Genomic DNA, 18742 nt, shown 5'->3' with positions numbered 1-18742 from the left:
AAATAAATCTCATCATGTAACATTATGTTAATTATCTTGCAAATGAGCATTGAATGAATGCATACAGGTCTACACGTTTAACAGATTTTATTTGGTATTGAAACAGCATAACAGCAGAGTGACTTAATTTTCACTGCGCAGTATGTACACTAAACATACAACTATTGCACACAACCCTTGCTTTGGGTTACAGTGTCGGCTAGCAGCACCGTGGCTAATGCTAGCTTTGGCAGTGACAACTTCAGAACTAACGTTACTCCCTGTACTTTTGCCGTCTTTGTCAATTTCTTCCACCAACCTTGGAGCTCGTTGATTAACATTAAGGAAACGCCATATATCCATAGCCTAAATTATCTCTTTAGTTTACATTAAGCTACCTATTCTCTCATACAAATTCCCGATAGCTTCCTGACATGCAGGCTGCATGTCAATTTCCATTTGAACCGCATCAGTTTTGACAAACCAATCAAGCTTGTCAGTTAAAAAAGGGCTCGTCCGTCCAGGGCGGGCACAGCAGACTCTGGGGGCGGGCCCGGCCCCCTAAAGCCCGCCCATAACGCCGGGACTGCCTGCCATACAAGTTGGATTTAGTGCCGTTATTTCAGCTTCTTTGCCAGTGGGTGTCATAATGGCAAATGCCGGTTTAAGTAGTTAGCAGTAGAATAGAATGGAAGGCAGCTGAAAAAGAGAGTAAAAAAGTTTTCGACTTCACTCAACTTAAATCATTTTTACATTTAAACGTAGGAAATCTTATGCACAAATGACACTACTTAAGCAAAAATACCTACACATTTGGATCTGTGACAGAAAGACCAAGCACCTGCTGCAGGCTCCTATATTAAAGACACTAGACTTTTCTTGAGAAACACAGACAACTTTTCTAAACTGCTCAATTTCTCACATTTTTTACACTACACACAATTTTAATTTTAAAATAAATAAACTTGCTTCTCACATTATCATTTTGACTATTGGACTGCGAGTCAGAAGCAGCACTTTTCAGAAAGATTTCCATCAAATTAACTCTGTGAGAGATTTTGGCAATGTGTGTAAAAAAAAGCCCTTTCCCTATGCACTCATTAATCACCATAGCAGCTAGTGCCACCCACACACATGCAGCAGGGAGAGTGGGTAGGGGAAGGGCTGTTCTTACGCCAGGAACACACCGCTCGCAGAAGTGCTGTGAATAGCCGTGAAGCGTATAGTTGTACCTGATCGCTCGCCTGGCTGTTCATACCAGACCACGCGGTCAGAAAGCGATCCTTCTCGCGATCCTGAAAAATAATTTACTTCAGATAGCCCTATTATACATAGAACATTTGAGCTCTAGGTAATCTGGTATTGTATCTGTTGAACGTTATTAAATTCTCAACCTTTGGGAAACACTGGCACAAATAAATTATATCTATACCGATAAAGGTTGAACTAATTATTGAGAATATTGATTACTCACAATGTCAGATATCTGGATCTCGACAAGTAGCCTAATTATTCCTGCTTTCAGTGTTATTAAAAAAATCACAGATAATAGAAATTTCAAACGGCACATATATGCTATAGCTTAATTTTTAGAGAGAGGTTATAATTTAAAGGGAAATTTAAATTTAAGTTGCATGGTTCTTTTGACCAGAAACACCTTTTGAATTTCAACCTGTGGTGACTTTTGTTTTAACTGAACTGTAGGTCTATTTTCCTCAATATTCATGTTGCCTCGAACAGCTCCTCTGAGCTGGGCCTGGAGGTGGTGGGACCTGTGGGCGGCTGGTTGAGGCGCTGGGCTGACTTGCAAAAGCAAATCGCCTTGTCGCCTGTGACTGTCCTGGGTCTGAATGAGAGGATGAGGTATTCCCTGCCTCCTCTCCATGGACTTCATAGGGACCTACAGTCCCGAAGACATCCAATAGCCCATTATTTACTGGCAGAAGTACCTCCTGGGGCCTTTTTCACAAAACCAAGACAAGGGATTAAACTGGGATTTCCCCGTTATCCTGGATGAATTTAGCCTTGACTCGGTTTCACGAAAGCGGAGGCACATAAATCACCATGGAGATTTATTCTGTGCAGCTAGCCTGCTCCCGACCAGGCTAACAGCCAGGATTTATTAATCCTGGAGCCTTTTCTGATCACCCAGCAGTGGTTTTACCCTATTATTATCAGCCTGGATTAAAATACAACATGTGCATATTGCTGTTCATTTAAGTACTGTTATTATTTAAAGTTGTGATCATTATTTTTTTTTTAATAATTATTCATGTGACAGTCATTGTTACTGTTATATTGCTGTATGAAGACTGCTGTTCATATTGTTGTTAGAAGTTTGATGAATATATTATAGCAGTTGTTGAGATAATTAGAAAAGGCTGATAACATTTCAAATGTGTTTTAAATGAAATCTGTTACTAAGGGCAATACATACAATGCTGTACATTTCTATAGTTGACCAATGCACCTTGAATTATTTTAGTTGATTAATTTTTTTCTAAATTCTTTAACAATAAAGGATCATGTTTGTTCCGCTTCCATGTGCATGGTATTTGGCATTCTTAGCACACAATTTGTGTTCTCCAGTAAACTGGGACTATAATTTGGAGGAGGATTGTACAATTTAAAGAACAAATCCTAATTGTAAAATCCTCCCAAATTATAGTCTTAGTTCACTGGACCAGTAACTATCTAGTGATGTAGGCTACTGGACATTCATGTAACAACAGGGAGAGGACACCTCAATAGTTTTTGACCTTATATTTTGCTGGGGGGGGAAATAACTGATGAATATGCTCTGTTTACAGTGTGCATGGAATTTATCACTTAATTATCTTTATAGTTTCTAGATTTTAGTCCAATTTCTTCAGTGTCTTTATTTTCTGTGTCCATATATATACAAGGGAGCAAGGCATATAATATGTAGAGAAGGAAACTCGTCCTCTATAAGAAATAAAAAAAACGCGAGAAAAAGCGTGGCAGATAATAGCGAGCAGACTGAATGATAGACTAAAAATATACATTTATGAACTACTGCTAACTGAAACCATTCAATGAGCCACTGTCATTTGCAAAACGAACAGTTGTACACTTTGTATTAAAAGCGAGCAGTGAAAGTTAATATGACTTAGGAAATTTATATTTTAGCCCATGAGAGAGAGGGAGGAACAGAGTGAAAGAGATATTTACGCATCATATTCTAGCATTGTAGAAAATTGATCTAAATTTCCTGAGTAACATTATCTTCTGCTTACTTTTAAGGCAAGGAGTACAACTGCTAATTTGTGCAAATGATTAGTAACCTAATCCTTGAATGGAATGATTATGACGGTTTCAATTCAGAGCAGTGGTCAGTTAATGTATATTTTTAGGCTACTTACGCATTCAGTCGGTCCGTGATCGTCTGCTATGCTTTCTCTCGCTGTTTCATTACGGCGGCCGTGTTTCTTTTCTTTTTATACAAATAATGTGTTTCACGTCATCATACTAACACAAGAAGCTGCTGCTCACTCTGTATAAAGTATGTACAATGCGTATTCTCCATTTTGGCATCAGTAAATCTGTGATCGACCTTGCGGTCTTTTGAGGAAAGCCGTGGACGCGCATTTATCTGAATTACTTCAGCCTGGCTCAACCTAGTTGCTCCTCCTCAGCCTGGCTTGGTCTTCGTGAAATGCACCAAGCCAGGATGCACAGATTAGACTAGGTCAAGCCTCGCTTTATCAGTTATCCTGGATTTATATATTCTGCTTTTGTGAAACAGGCCCCTGGTCTTCATGTGTAATGAGGTACATAGTGTCTGCCTTAAGCTGAAAAAATTAAGACACCATTAGTAGGATAAATAAACTGATTGTGAAGACACAAATCTTTTTATTTTCCTGAACTGTAACCGCAATAATCCAAATTAAAACCCAAAAGGCTTGATAAATGTCACTTTATGTGTATTTTATTTAAAATATATAAACGTTTACCTTTGTTCAATGAAATGTCCTATATGATCGAACTTTTGATATTGGCCTATGATTTTTAAAAAAGCACCTGTAAAAAAAAAACGCCACTGATTACTGGCAAAAAAGTTGCCAGTAAAGTCTTGTACAATTGCTGTTAATTTGGCTTAGTTAAAATAGCATTATCATTAAAGATCCCCAATTCTCTCACCCTTTAGATATTGGCCCTCCTTTTATCTGTGGGCGACTGTTGATCCATGTGACTTCACAGTGAGGAATACCATTTTCTGATAATATAATCCCTTCTCCGGTCCAGACCGGGTATCTCTTATATTCATGTCTCTCCCCAGGAGAGTCTGAGACGCAGCCTCATAGTTTCTAGGTTGATGTTACATGTGCCTCTAGTGTGTGTGTCTTGTTTTCTCCCTCTGTATCTCTCTGTCCCTCGTTCTTCCCTCCTCCCTCTGCCTGTTGCACACCTGAGCGTAATCAGTTCTTAGGTAGAGTGGGGGAGGTGATAAGAAGGCAGAGAGTGAAGGGACAGAGGCACATGGAGAGCACACCAGCATGTGTGACGTGTGATGTGTCCCATTCATGTGAGTAATCATCTGGTAAAGTTTCATGGTGATATCTGCAAGTTAAAATGTTTGCCCTATTCACCTATAGTGTCTCGCCTTAGAGTTTCCTCACCTTTTTTCTCCACAAGCAGGTTTGTGTTTCCCAACCTTCATGCACACTTAGGTGCTGGAGTTTTGTTATTTGTGTTTATTGTGTTAGTTTGGCCTGGAGATTACCGGTAGTTCAGTTATTCATCTCTTTTGTTTGTTCTAGGATTAGTTTACCCTTTTTAGGTAATTTAGGGGGAGACGCGGGGAGCGACGGCCCATTGTGAGGTTGGTCCAGCGTCTTCCCATCTTTTGTTCTTTTTGGCTGGGGTCTCCTGTCCTTTTTGTTTCTCTTTGGTTGCTACTTTTGGGAATATTTTTTGCATTATTTAATAAAGCTTGTTGGTTAATTGTTAACCTTGTGTCTGGCATCCTTTTTTTGTTGCATCCTCCAATCCCTTTTGAGCCTTGGTTTGTTTCTTTAAATAGAGGCTGTAACAGTTGAATGCATCCCTCGTCCTTATCACTGCCTCCATATTGTGATTCTGATGCACAGGGAGGGTGGGAGGATTGGAGGACTGAGTTTTGGGGAGGGTGCTGCTGTGCTGTCTGATTAAAACATGAAGTGTGAGGTCAGTGAAATGAGTTAATCCTGAAAAACGTGATTGTTGCTCAATTGTTAGTCGCAATCAAAATGATGGATGTTCCAGGACATTGTGACATTTTGAAGTTAGTTGTAGTTTTACAGAATTACTTCTTGGGTTCATTTCATGTACAGACATCAATATTCAGAGCAGAAAGATTTCTTTCACCGTTCTGTCAATTTATAATTTTTTTGTTGAAGCTTAAGTTACAACTGCTTAGGTTTAAGTGAAATTCCCTTCAGCTATCTAATCCTCTGACTGCTTTCACAAAGCGGCATTATTTTGGCATTTTTGAGACTGAGGGATGGGATGACATGCTCTTAAGAGGTATAAAATGTACATTGAAATCAAAACGGAAACAATTTCAATCAGTGCCTGGCCTTGGTTGTGCCCTGGTTTCTAAATGAAGCAGATACACAAATGCAAGTCAGCATTTGAACAGGATGAGACTACGAGTCTATTCTTTGTCACAGTATTGCATCAATGAAACTTCTGGGTAATCTGACGCCTCTTTCAGCTATTAACATGAAACTGGGAGCTTCAGCTACACAGAAAAGCGTAGGTGGAAATAATGGGTTATATTAAATATTTCTGAGGTTTTGGAAGTTGCTGCATCAGTCATAACCCATTAAACAGTGATTCAATGTAGTTGACTTTGTTTTTCCACTTACTAGGCAGGTGTCAGTGGATGAGGTAGACTGCACTCCACAATCCATCATGGATATCAAAAGCAAGATCTGGCTCTACGGCGTCCTGTTAGGCCTGGCCATCACGTTCGTCATCATGGCTTCGTACATCCTGACAGGAGACAAGAAGGGTCTCCTTCTCACCCCTTCCCCCTACCACTTCAGCAGCCTGGTCAGCCCGGGACCTTATGCCTTCAACCTCTCCTCAGTCAAGGACTACGCACATATCAAACTGGTGGTCAAGTCCATCACATCCAAGGTGGAGTTTCGCAGCAGTCGACAGCTCCCGGAGCTAAAGGCACTGGTTAACAGTGAGCCACATGTGAGTAGACATATCTGTCCTCATTTATTCAAAGAGATCTTAAGGATGCAAATTCTATCCAAAAATGTATTTATTTATTGTTGTAATTACCTCAGTGTTTTACAGTGTAAATGTTACAGTATCTCTTTATTTTAATCATAATACAAACATGGCCTGAAGTGATACTGATCTCTCTTTAGACAATCACAGATGTGTGTTGAAGCGTAATTAAATGCTAAGTGAAAAGGTGATTTTAAATTAGTATTCGTGCCTACACCGGTTCAAACCAGCTACCAGCTTCTTGCAGTGTCCGTCTCACCTCAATGCCTGGTTCAATTAATTGTTAATCCAAATGATAATGACTTGTATGAGGGCTACTTGCAACATAACTCCTTTCTTATTTAACCAACTAATGAATAGAAGAGTGTGGCAGCGGGACAATCAATACCACGTCTGTGGATGGATCTGGCATTAATTGTCCTTAAACAGTCCCTCCAGGATTTCATGGCCTTTTTTTGAGATTGTTGCGGCCCAAAATGCCTGATTTTGCGGGAGCTTTTGTAAAAAATTGCGATAAAAGTTGCGATGTCTTTTGTATGTGTGTTGCAATTAAGTTGTGGGAGACGGAGAAAGTTGCAAAAAAAGTTGCATTTTTTTTAAAAATAATTCTTAATCTTACCAAAGAAGTAATCTTACCAAAAAAGGCTCAGGATGCTGCAAATATTGGTATAATATGAAAATGGCTGGTGGATTTAAGACAAAATAATTTATTGAATGAATCCAATTTGAACATATGTGTCAGTGGCTTGTTGATCTTTACATTGTTAGTTAATTTCCTAACCTGGCCTGGGACACGCATTCATACGGTTCGATAAAGTACTTATTGGACTTTAACTTATCATTGCACTTACAATAACGAGCGTAGCTGTCCTCAATTTAGGTCACCGTGTACGTCTCATCTCCGTTTTTTCCGTGTGCGTGTATGGCGAGTGGAACTGAGCAGCCCCGCCCGCTGCAGAGAGCCTACAGGAAACGGCAGCGGCTTTAGAGTGAAAAAAAGTTACAGCATACATTGATGTTAAAATGTATACAGGTTGGCAGGATGGTCTGAAATGTTTTGCACGGTCTTTTGCTGTACGTTTTGTTGGTAAATGTGAGATGTTAGAGTCATACACGTCTCGTCTTACAAGGAAATGAATTTGGCGAATTTCTCACACCACTCAGTGGCACTCAGAGTTACATACTGATGTAAAGTCTGGCACGTGGGACTGCTAGGATTGGTCGCAGGAAACTCCGGTTATTGGTCAAATTTGCGGAAAAGTTGCGGTGATTGGTCAAAATTGTGAGTTGTCACGGTGATTGGTTGAATAAGCGCGATCGCGAAATCCTGGAGGGACTGATTAAAGTAACTGTGAGCGAGTCATAGTAATGTCGGCCTTTGTCGTGTTTGATCACCAAAAAACACTTGTGTAACGCGAACAGAGACTGTTGCCTCACTTCTACTGTTGAACATACATCTGCTTTACACTCCCAGGGCAGACTGTACACGTGTGTTGATGGACACACTGCTGTAAAACACTGCTTATCAGGGGGACCAAGCCCAAGGGCGCTGGGAACCACGTTTGCAAGGCAATTTAAAAGTGTTTAAATTGTTGAAACAAACCTCTTCCTTTAATGTGTCTGTCAAATGACTGGAAGGTGATTAACTTCCATCGTGCAGCCATAGCAATGATAATTTCAAGGGTTTACAGAAGGCTTTGTCTAAAATGTTTTATATATTTGGGAAGTTCCGTGACTCTGAAGCTTAAAGCAGCCTGCTTTCTTTGCCTTTACAGATGTTTTCTGCCATCCCCCGAAAATTCCTGCCTGGTGTCAAGAACCCCTGCTGGTATGAGGAATATACTGGGAATATTACCTCAGACCCATACAGGACAAACTTGTATGCACTCTATTCAAGCAGCTTCCAGACAGAGTTTCAGCACTCAAGGAATACTTTCCGAGAACACTTGTTTCACCGCGATGGGAAACTCTACCGCATCCGATGCCTTCCTTATTTCTATATCATCGGCCAAGCAAAGTGTGGCACAACGGACCTGTATGACAGACTGAGGCTGCACCCGGACGTCAAGTTCTCCATTTTCAAAGAGCCACACTGGTGGACCCGCAGGAGGTTTGGTGAGTAAAGAAAACTAAAATTTGCTGTTGTAGAGGCCTCCAGGCTGATACACAATGAGAGCCCCAGAGCATTTAAAGTGTGAAATGTGACTCTCTACAGTATATTATTTTGGCAAAATCAGCTCAGAGGGCTTCAGAAAAGTACTCATTGACAGACGTTTCAAAAGGGTCAGCCTCAAAGGCAGGCCTGCCTGTTTCATGAGCATTATTAAATGTATCTCCTGTATACTTACTGCCATCATATTGCTAAGATATGTTGATTGTAGTAACACAATTTCATCATTTAAACACATTTTGGTAGTTAATTGGGGGGAGAGTCCTTTGTCTGAAAGTCATGAATTAAGTATCCCTGGTGCACTCTCCCAATGCAATTAATGGGTCTTGGATATTCATCTGCCTCTTAGCAGTGAAACTTCTCCATTTTGATACATTAATGGTTGAGCTCATGCGGTGGCTGTGCTCATTAACGGCCTTAACTAGGACAATACTAGATCTAGAATAACTACTTCTCTATTATCTTGGACATAAGATTTGTCTCTGTGGTAGAAATGACTTGCAAAGAACACATTTAAAATGTTTCCTGCACTGGTTTAGCAAACACTCACTCCTTACCACTATGAACTTTGCTTCCTTAAGCTTCTAGTTCTTGCTCTATTTTACACCTTTCTGGCTGCTCCCTCTTTGCACAGACAGTTGATTTTATACTCTCGTTTAAAAGACTAACCGAGCAATCATACATTACATGTCATTTAGCTGACGCTTTTATCCAAAGCGACTTACAATTAAGTGCTTTCAACCCTGAAGGTTCAAACTCCAGACAAGTTGCAAGTGCATTAGCTTTAAATAAGCAGAGCTACAAAGAGCCATATGAAAGTGCAGCTTCAGGGGAAAAAAAATTATATATATATATATATATATATATATATATATATATATATATATATATATATATATATATATATATATATATATATATATATATATATATATATACATACATACATACATACATACATACATACATACATACATACATACATACATACATACATACATACAAATAACTGTGCAAAAAGTACTGAATGAATTTAAAGTGGCATTATATAAAAAGTATTGTAAAGTGAGGTGGTCATAGTACAAAACATTTTGTAATGTAAGTAACTGACGTGAAATTAGATTGAATATGTAATTAAATAACTTAGCAAAAGTAATACCAATAATATAAATGATATTGAAGTGTAACCATAATATTGAAAAAGTAAGTACTCGGAGAAGAAAAATATAAATACAGATAATTAAGATATACATAGAGCCATGGTGAGTGGTGTGTAATCGAAACAGGAACAGAAAAACAAAAAACTTACTTTACACTAACTTGACTTTGGCACCTAATTGGAAACGGGGTAAACTGAGCAGGGACGCTACTCCATGCTGAATTTGGATTGGATCTGAACTTTTATTAGGCCACTCCAGTCAAGACAACACAGAAGCACTAATGACCTCCTTTAGTGTGATCACAGAAACACATGGAGAGGGCAGGCAGGAACAAAAACATGCTTGATGGATACACAGGGATGTCAGTGCTAAAGATTCCCACCCAAACCATGTCTATCTTAAAGGAGAATTCCGGTCGATTTCAACACATACATAGCTCTGTTTGTAAATTTGGAGTGCTGTCAGTAGCGAGAAAAAACAAAAACAATCTACACCGTGTTATCCTCCTGCTACAGTTTGCACCCAGGAAGCTGAACGTGCTTTTAGCTTAACATGTTCGAAATGTCATTACAAGTGCCTACCCATGTTAAGTGATTCCTTCTGAGGGAACACAGTGAATCTGACTGCAGTAAATGTGAAATAAATGCATAAAAGCTGTGCTAATTCAGCTCTGTTTAGTTCCAGTTTTGAGATGGCAAGACGAGTGCTTCGGGACAGTCTACAAACTACAACACCGAAAAGAGATACAAAAATATTTTTATATTTTAAAGGTAAGTGCTGTAGTACAACTAGCAGGATACAAGTTATAATTGAGGTATGTTTGGAGACACTACCTTATTTAATCGTTAAATTAATACATATTTTTATATCTCTTTTTGGTGATGTAGTTTGTAAGTAGACGGTCCCTACGTCTTGCCGTCTCAACACCAGAACTAAACTATGCATTTCTTTCACATCTACTGCAGTCAGATTCACTGTTCACTCGGAAGGAATCACTTCACATGGGTAGGCACTTGTAATGACATTTCGAACATGTTAAGAGGCTAAAAGCACGTTTTTAAAACTTGCCCTGTTTCAGCCTCCTGGGTGCAAACTGTAGCAGGAGGATAACAGTGTTGCCAACACAGATTGTTTTTGTTTTTCTCGCTACTGACGGCACTCCAAATTTACAAACAGAGCTACGTGTTGAAATCGACCGGAATTCTCCTTTTAATATTTATAGGCTCATAAAAGAGAAATATTTGTCTCTCTACTTTCTACCAAACATAAGATCTGATTACTTGCCAACTAAAGTAAACATGCACTAGAGATGTAATTGTAACCCACAAAGTGTGTTTACCATCCCTGATTTCTCTTCTCCTACAGGTATCCTCCCTCTGAGCGATGGCTTTCAGGATCGATACCCAGTGGAGGACTACCTGGACTTATTCGATCAGGCTGCTTACCAAATCCAGGGCAACCTCACAGCAAATGCCAGTGGAAGCCCCAGCCAACCTAACATCATCATAGGTAAGCAAAATGACAGTCAATAGCCACCAATGTGTGTATTTACTAAATACAGTATGGTTAAATGTAATACAATTATCATTTGCAATCAGTTAAATTCCAATTGAATTGTGCACAAATGAAGTTTTTGAACTAGTTCACTTGTTCCGTGTGAGCATCTCAGCATCAAATCAGATTCTTCCCATACGGTGACCAATGGCCAGTGCAGAGGATAAGCTTAAAATAAATCACTGATGTTAAAAGCAACCAAAAACAAGACGTGCAAGGGTCAAAGCCACAAGATCTGTAATGTAGAAAGTATTTTGTTGATGCTTTATTTGAATTGACCATTAATGATAATGAGCTGCAGCAACTGCTGTATCTGGTGACAAAAAGGTTTGCGTCACCATTTGTGGTGTCTTTAAAGGGATACTTCACCGATTTAGCATTAAGCTTTGTATCAGCAGAAACGCGGTAGTATTTTTGAATGACCGTGCTTCCCTCCCTCATGTCCCCGAGACGAGAGAAAAATCTTCCGATGACATAAAACGACGATTTTTGCGTCATCGGAAGATTTTTAGTAGTAGGAGGTACTTCTGCATGTTTTCAACCCGCCCATAGGGGATTGGTCGTCTTTCTCCGAAAATTGCAGAGGCAAAACAAGGGTCAGCCATCTTGAATCCTCGCTTACAGATAGATGGATAGATGGATGGATGGGTGGATGGATGAATAGATGGATGGATGGATAGAAAGATACTGACGGAAATGCCCGCTGTAGGGTGTCCGGTGTTATTAGGACCCAAGCACGAAAGTGCAAGGCCCCAACGGTGCCTTGCACTGAAAGTGCGAAGGAACCTATTTTTCATAAGATTATTATTATTATTAGGGGTCCAAGCCCGAGTCTGTAAGAACGGGCAATAGCAAAGCTATGCCGTTCATACAGCAGGGCTGTAGAACCCTATTGTTTTTCTACTGATTAATCATCATCATCAGCAAGGACCTCAGGCGCAAAAATAGACCCACTTCCACCACTCCCACACCGTACACCGGACATTCAAAAACCATACATCCACGCGTTCCCTGGATCCAACTGAATCACGTGATATAGGCCACGCCCATTTCCACCTAAACTTTTACGCGTGAAAAATCGTGATTTATCAAAAACCTACTTTTCGAACTCCTCCTAGACCGTGCGACCGATCGGCACGAAATTTGGCATGTAGCATCTCCAGATGGGCCGGACAAAAAGTTAATAAAAATAATTTTGATAGGATAAAAATTGCGCATATTACGCACAAACAAATTTGTGTAGCTAACTATGAAAACACCAACTTTGCCATGTCTCAGCCAAAATAAATGCCATCAACGCCAAACTTTAGATTCTTGTTTAACATGACCCTCTGAAGGTCACTTACCCGTTTTACAAAAATTGGCCACTAGGGGGCGCTACAAGTAAAAAAAAAAGTTTATATCTTATGAACCGCTAATCTGATTTTTACAAAATTTGATGGGTACCATCTAGGTCCACTCCTGAGGCCAACCCTAGAGTGGGGTAATGGCCTATGGGACCCACGTCTACATTTACTACTTACACTAACGTGAACAACTTTAAATTTACAGGGTAGATAGACAATGGGTCATGGACCACACCTACCAAAAATTACACATGTGGACCACTAGGTGGCGCTATAATGATTTTTTGCCTTAACTCCCACATTACACATCGCACATAAAAATAACTTGCATCCATGTCTTTCTTGAATCAAGCTCAAAGGTTTTTTCACAATATCGCGCAATGTGCAAAATCAACTTTTTCGAACTCGTCCTAGGCCGTGTGACGGATCAGCACGAAACCTGGTAGGTAGCATCTCCAGATGGACGTGACCAAAAGTTACCCAAGGAATTTTGCTACATTAAAGTATGCGCATTTGACGACCAAACAAATTTTCCTAGCTAGCTACCATACACATCATATCATATCTCGGCCAAATTAAATGTTATCAGCAAATAACTTGAGATCCTTGTTCAACATCCCACTACGATGCTCTTTACCAAATTTGGCGAAGATTGGCCTTTAGGGGGCACTATAAGCAACGTTTATTTGTTTTGGCCAATAACTCAATGCTTTTGAATGGGGAATTTGCAATTGCAATATCTCTGCCACAGTAAATGCAATCAACATGAAACTTGTGATGCTAGTTCGGCATGCCGCTCGGAGGCTCTCTACCAAATTTAGCAAAGATCGGCCATTAGGGGGCGCTATAATCGACGTAGACGTGTTTTGGCCCTTATTAGTGTTGTCATTTAAATTATACAATTTGTAAAGAGGAAAAGTTTTTGTAACTTTAGAAAGATGCTGAAAAAAATAATTGTCGTATTCTCAAAATTCTGATTGTCCCTGAATGCGACAAAATGGTTTTGTGATGGGACAGGTTTCAAATCTCACATACAACATATTTGATTTTTATAAAGTGTAAAAAAAAAAAAACGGTTTACATCAGGGGTCATCCACTACATTTCTCCAAGGGCCAGAATTTTTCTAAGCAGACACTCTGGAGGCCGGACTTTCAAATAAAGAAAATAAAATGAATTTATACCAAATATGCCTATTCCTTTTTTTTTTTTCTTTTTTTTTATTTTGTCTGTTTTGGTCTTATAATACCTCCCTAGTTTTACCGCTCCAGCAGAGAGTTTGGTTTGTTCAGCCAGCCGTTAAGTTTAGAAGAATTTGTCCAAATTTCAAGATTCCTGGCAAACTAAGATAAACATGCGCTATTTGCAGATTTAAATATCTTCTTCTACATGTTTATGCCTGTCTATACAGGTGAGTGCATTGATAAGTATTGACTTTTTACTCACAAAGGTTTTATTGTAGCCTACTTACAGTAATTCTTATATACAGTCTATGGCAGCCACTGACCAAGCGGGAGTGATAACGGGTCAAATTCATTTTCTAGTTTCTGATATGAAGACGAGACGTGTGTGTGACTCGAACATCTCACATTTACCAGCAAAATATACAGCGAAAGACCGTGCAAAACATTTCAGACCGTCCTGCCAACCTGTATACATTTTAACATCAATGTACGCAGTAACCTTTTTTCACTCGGAAGTCAGCGGCTGCCGTTTCAATCTGTCGGCTCTCTGCAGCGGTCGGGGCTGCTCCGTTTCCCCCGCGACTGACGCACGCACGCACACAGACAGACAGACAAATTGAACTCTTTTCTCTCACTTTTTCAATCCAAAATCAACACCATTCATAGGCACCGATACCGTGCAATTAAACACTGCAGTTGGTGCTAAGTGGAGCATCTGTTATAGTGTGATTGGTTATGTTGGTGGCATTGATTCTTAATTTCCCACGAAGCACCCATGGAGGAAAACATAAATCGGCGCCTATGACGCCATTTGCAACAACTTGACCACCTCCCCTGCTCCTTCAACCACCATACCTGCCTCCACCCTCCAATCACTCTCATTTCTCTCTATCCCCTGCGGTCAGGGGGGTTAAGAAGTTTGTTTGTTGTAGAGAATTCTTAAAGGTAGTCTGCATATGCATGGAGGTGAAGTGTTGACCGCTACGTTTGCAACGGCGACGTACCGCAGACGTCGTGCCTTGCGCCTCTCAATATTTAGCGACGTTTGCCTCCCCGCCGCTGGGCTTCGGGTTCGGCTTTCGCGTGCTCCCCCGGGCGTCGGGGGCGACTGGCGTGGGTGGCTTGGGCCCCGTCATAACTGCTTGCAGTTCTAGTTTTCCATTATTCTTCCCCGCCTAAAACTCGGACTACAGCCTAAACCGTACATGGTGGTGGGTTGGCATTTTCAGGAATGGTCCCAAACTCCGCAAGGACCTCAGGCGCAAAAATAGACCCACTTCCACCACTAGGTAGCGCTATAGCAGAAAAAACGAGTTTGGCCCTATAACTCCCACACCGTACACCGGACATTCAAAAACCATACATCCACGCGTTCCCTGGCTCCAACTGAATCACGTGATATAGGCCACGCCCATTTCCGCCTAAACTTTTACGCGTGAAAAATCGCGATTTATCAAAAACCTACTTTTCGAACTCCTCCTAGAGCGTGCGACCGATCGGCACGAAGTTTGGCATGTAGCATCTCCAGATGGGCCGGACAAAGTTAATAAAAATAATTTTGATAGGATAAAAATTGCGCATATTACGCACAAACAAATTTGTGTAGCTAACTATGAAAACACCAACTTTGCCATGTCTCAGCCAAAATAAATGCCATCAACGCCAAACTTTAGATTCTTGTTTAACATGACCCTCTGAAGGTCACTTACCCGTTTTACAAAAATTGGCCACTAGGGGGCGCTACAAGTACAAAAAGTTTATATCATGAACCGCTAATCTGATTTTGAACATCGAGGGCCACTCCTGAGGCCAACCCTAGAGTGGGGTACTGAGGGGTTAAAGTGGGCGTGGCCTATGGGACCCACGTCTACATTTACTACTTACACTAATGTGAACAACTTTAAATTTACAGGGTAGATAGACAATGGGTCATGGACCACACCTACCAAAAAGTACACATGTGGACCACTAGGTGGTGCTATAATGGTTTTTTGCCTTAACTCCCACATTACACATCGCACATTAAAAATACTTACATCCACGTGTTCCTTGAATCAAGCTGAATCACATCATATAGGCCACGCCCATTTTAGCTTAAATTTTTTTCTGCAATATCGCACAATGCGCAAAAACAACTTTTTCGAACTTGTCCTAGGCCGTGTGACGGATCAGCACGAAACCTGGTTGGTAGCATCTCCAGATGGACGTGACCAAAAGTTACCCAAGGAATTTTGCTATGTTGAAGTTTGCGCATTTGACGACCAAACAAATTTTCCTAGCTAGCTACCACACACGTAACATATCATATCTCGGCCAAATTAAATGTTATCAGCAAATAAATTGAGATCGTTGTTCATCATCCCACTACGATGCTCTTTACCAAATTTGGCAAAGATCGCCCTTAGGGGACGCTATAAGCAACGTTTATTTGTTTTGGCCAATAACTCAATGCATTTAAATGGGGAATTTGCAATTGCAATATCTCTGCCACAGTAAATGCAATCAACACGAAGCTTGTAGTGCTCGTTCGGCATGCCGCTCTGAGGCTCTGTACCAAATTTGGCGAAGATCGGCCATTAGGGGGCGCTATAATCAACGTAGACGAGTTTTGGCCCTTTTACTCAATGTTAATGGGATATTTGCAATGGAAATGTACCACAGACCTTGCAGCTCACACTTCTCAATATTTACTGAGGTTTGCCTCCTATCGTTTTGGTTGTTGCTTTTGTGTGCTCCCCTGGTGTTTTACAATAAACAAACTACTTAACCCACTTGACAAAGTTGCTAAACCTTCACAGTGGACATATGCAACTCTTTTCTCTCACTTTTTCAATTGAAAATCAACACCATTCATAGGCGGCGATACCGTGCAATTAAACATTGCAGTTGGTGCTAAGTGGAGAGTCTGACATAGTGTGATTGGTTATGTTGGTGGCATTGATTCTTAATTTCCCATGAAGCACCCACGGAGGAAAACATAAATCAGCGCCTATGACGCCATTTACAACAACTTGACCACCTCCCCTGCTCCTTCAACCACCACACCTGCATCCCCCCTCCACCCTCTCGGTCACCCTCTCATTTCTCTCTGCTGTACCCTGCGGTCAGGGGGGTTAAGAAGTTTGTTTATTGTAGAGAATTCTTAAAGGTAGTCCGTATAAGCATGGAGGTGAACTGTTGACCGCTACGTTTCCAACGGTGACGTAACGCAGACGTCGCGGCTCGCGCCTCTCGATATTTCGCGACGTTTGCCTCCCCGCCGCCCAGCTTCAGGTTCCACTTTGCGCGCTCCCCTGGGCGTCGGGGGCGACTGGCGTGGGTGGCTTGGGCCCCGTCATAACTGCTTGCAGTTCTAGTTATTATTTTTACCAATTCCTCGTCGCATTTTTGAGGGGGTTAGCATGCACGAAAACTCACAAAAATTTGCACACATGTCACAACTGGTGAAAATTGCAAAGTTCTGTAGTGATTGGGCTCGGGCGTTGCCAGGGGGCTCCATAGCGCTCCCTAACGTGTGCCTTAAATTGGACAAAAGTAATAAGTTAATATACCAACTTTTGAGGGAACATAAGTCTCATCTTCAAGTCCTTGGTGCTATTTTTAGAAAAAATTACTAAATTCTATAATTTCTGAAATATTGGTTTTCTTGTAAAAATCTTCATTTTACGAACACTTGTTTGAGGACTTTAGGATGCACGAAAAGTCAAGATTTTGCAGCCATGTGCACAATAGTAAACTCTTTCATCTGAATTCACATTTAGGCTATAAAATGTGTGTGTGTGTGTGTGTGTGTGTGTGTGTGTGTATATATGTATGTGTGGGAAACCTACTCTGTCTAACTACTCCTGGGGCGTGAGTCCGATCGGCACGAAAACTGGCATATAGATTCGGAGGACCCTCGTGTCAAAAAGGTATCAAAGGAATTTGAATAGCTAAAACAATGCGCAAGTTACAGAGGATCAACTTCCTGTAGGTGGGTGTCGAAACAGGAATGGTTGTATCTTTTGCACGGCTATTCCGATGGACACAAAACTTAAGAGACTTGTTCGTCATGTGCCAATGAGGCTGTGTGACAAATATGGCGCCAGTCGGCCTTTAGATGGCGCTGTTTTCATTTTTTAATTAATTAGCAAATTCGCTTTGAGCAAAACCTACTTTTTTATCTTCTCCGAGAGCTTGAGACCTATCTGCACAAAAATATACACGTAGACTCGGTGGACCCTCATGACAAAAAGTTATCAAAAGAATTTTGATCGCTAACGCAATGCGCAAGTTACAGAGGACCAACTTCCTGTAGGGGGCTGTCGAAACAGGAAGTTGCGTGTCTTACCAAGATTTATTCCGATTGACACCAAACATGACAGTTCTTCCGCATAGGGGTTTGAGCTTCCATGCCAAATTTAGAGTGAATCGGCCATTAGATGGCACTGTTAGATTTGTTTTATTAATTAGCCACATCGCGATATATGGGAAACATACTTTGTCTAACTCCTCCTGGGCTGTGAGTCCAATCTGCACGATAACTTGGATATAGACTGGGTGGACCCTCGTGACTAAGTTATCAAAAGAATTTTGATAGCTAAAACAATGCGCAAGTTATGGAGGAACAACTTCCTGTAGGAGGCTGTTAAAACATGAACGGTTGTATCTTGGCAAAAGTTATTCCGATTTACATGAAACTTGTGTGGTCTACATGTAATGTGGCATCTGCCAGTACCCCCGACTGCAAGAAGGCGAGGGCCCGTTCATCGCTGCTTGCAGCTTTAATTTATTTATTTCTGGTGCTTCCACACGCACATATTGCTCAGTAACACAAACTGAAAATAAGCCACATCTATCACAGCACACATATCCATAATGGAGCAAATGGTGTAATACACCTTGTTCTCGCTTGGATGCCCATATAAGGCGTAATGTGTGACGGACCTGCCTTCCCATTGGTTGAAAACATAAACAAAGGCATCATGGGAGATTCCCTTGTTGGTAGCACCTACTGTCTATGGGTAGCACGGAGTTAGCGGCAGAAATGACCGAAAACGTGATGAATTATGGACATCAAGTGGATAAATCTTGGATGTAACAGTTTGGATTTAATGCTCAACAAC

At 40.8% G+C, this 18742-nt stretch overlaps 1 protein-coding gene across 3 annotated transcripts in view; it reads left to right on the top strand.

The window, feature by feature from the left end:
* The window catches only part of LOC116061431 (carbohydrate sulfotransferase 15-like), a 68831-nt gene that overhangs the window by 38643 nt on the left and 11446 nt on the right, over window positions 1–18742 (top strand). The window contains exons 1-4 of one of the 3 annotated variants that reach the window (XM_031315624.2): window positions 4405–4525; window positions 5857–6186; window positions 8001–8340; window positions 10921–11064. In XM_031315624.2, the coding sequence (XP_031171484.1) occupies window positions 4511–4525; window positions 5857–6186; window positions 8001–8340; window positions 10921–11064 (829 nt within the window). In that variant the 5' untranslated portion in view covers window positions 4405–4510. Of the gene's footprint in view, window positions 1–4404; window positions 4526–5852; window positions 6187–8000; window positions 8341–10920; window positions 11065–18742 lie in introns of those variants that run through there. The other 2 variants (XM_031315628.2, XM_031315630.2) reach the window with 2 other exon arrangements.

The sequence above is a fragment of the Sander lucioperca genome, chromosome 22 (genome assembly GCF_008315115.2).
Source record: "Sander lucioperca isolate FBNREF2018 chromosome 22, SLUC_FBN_1.2, whole genome shotgun sequence".
Taxonomy (NCBI): domain Eukaryota; kingdom Metazoa; phylum Chordata; class Actinopteri; order Perciformes; family Percidae; genus Sander; species Sander lucioperca.
The sequence above is the reverse complement of the archived record's forward strand: the minus strand, read 5'-3'. Positions and strand labels throughout refer to the sequence as shown.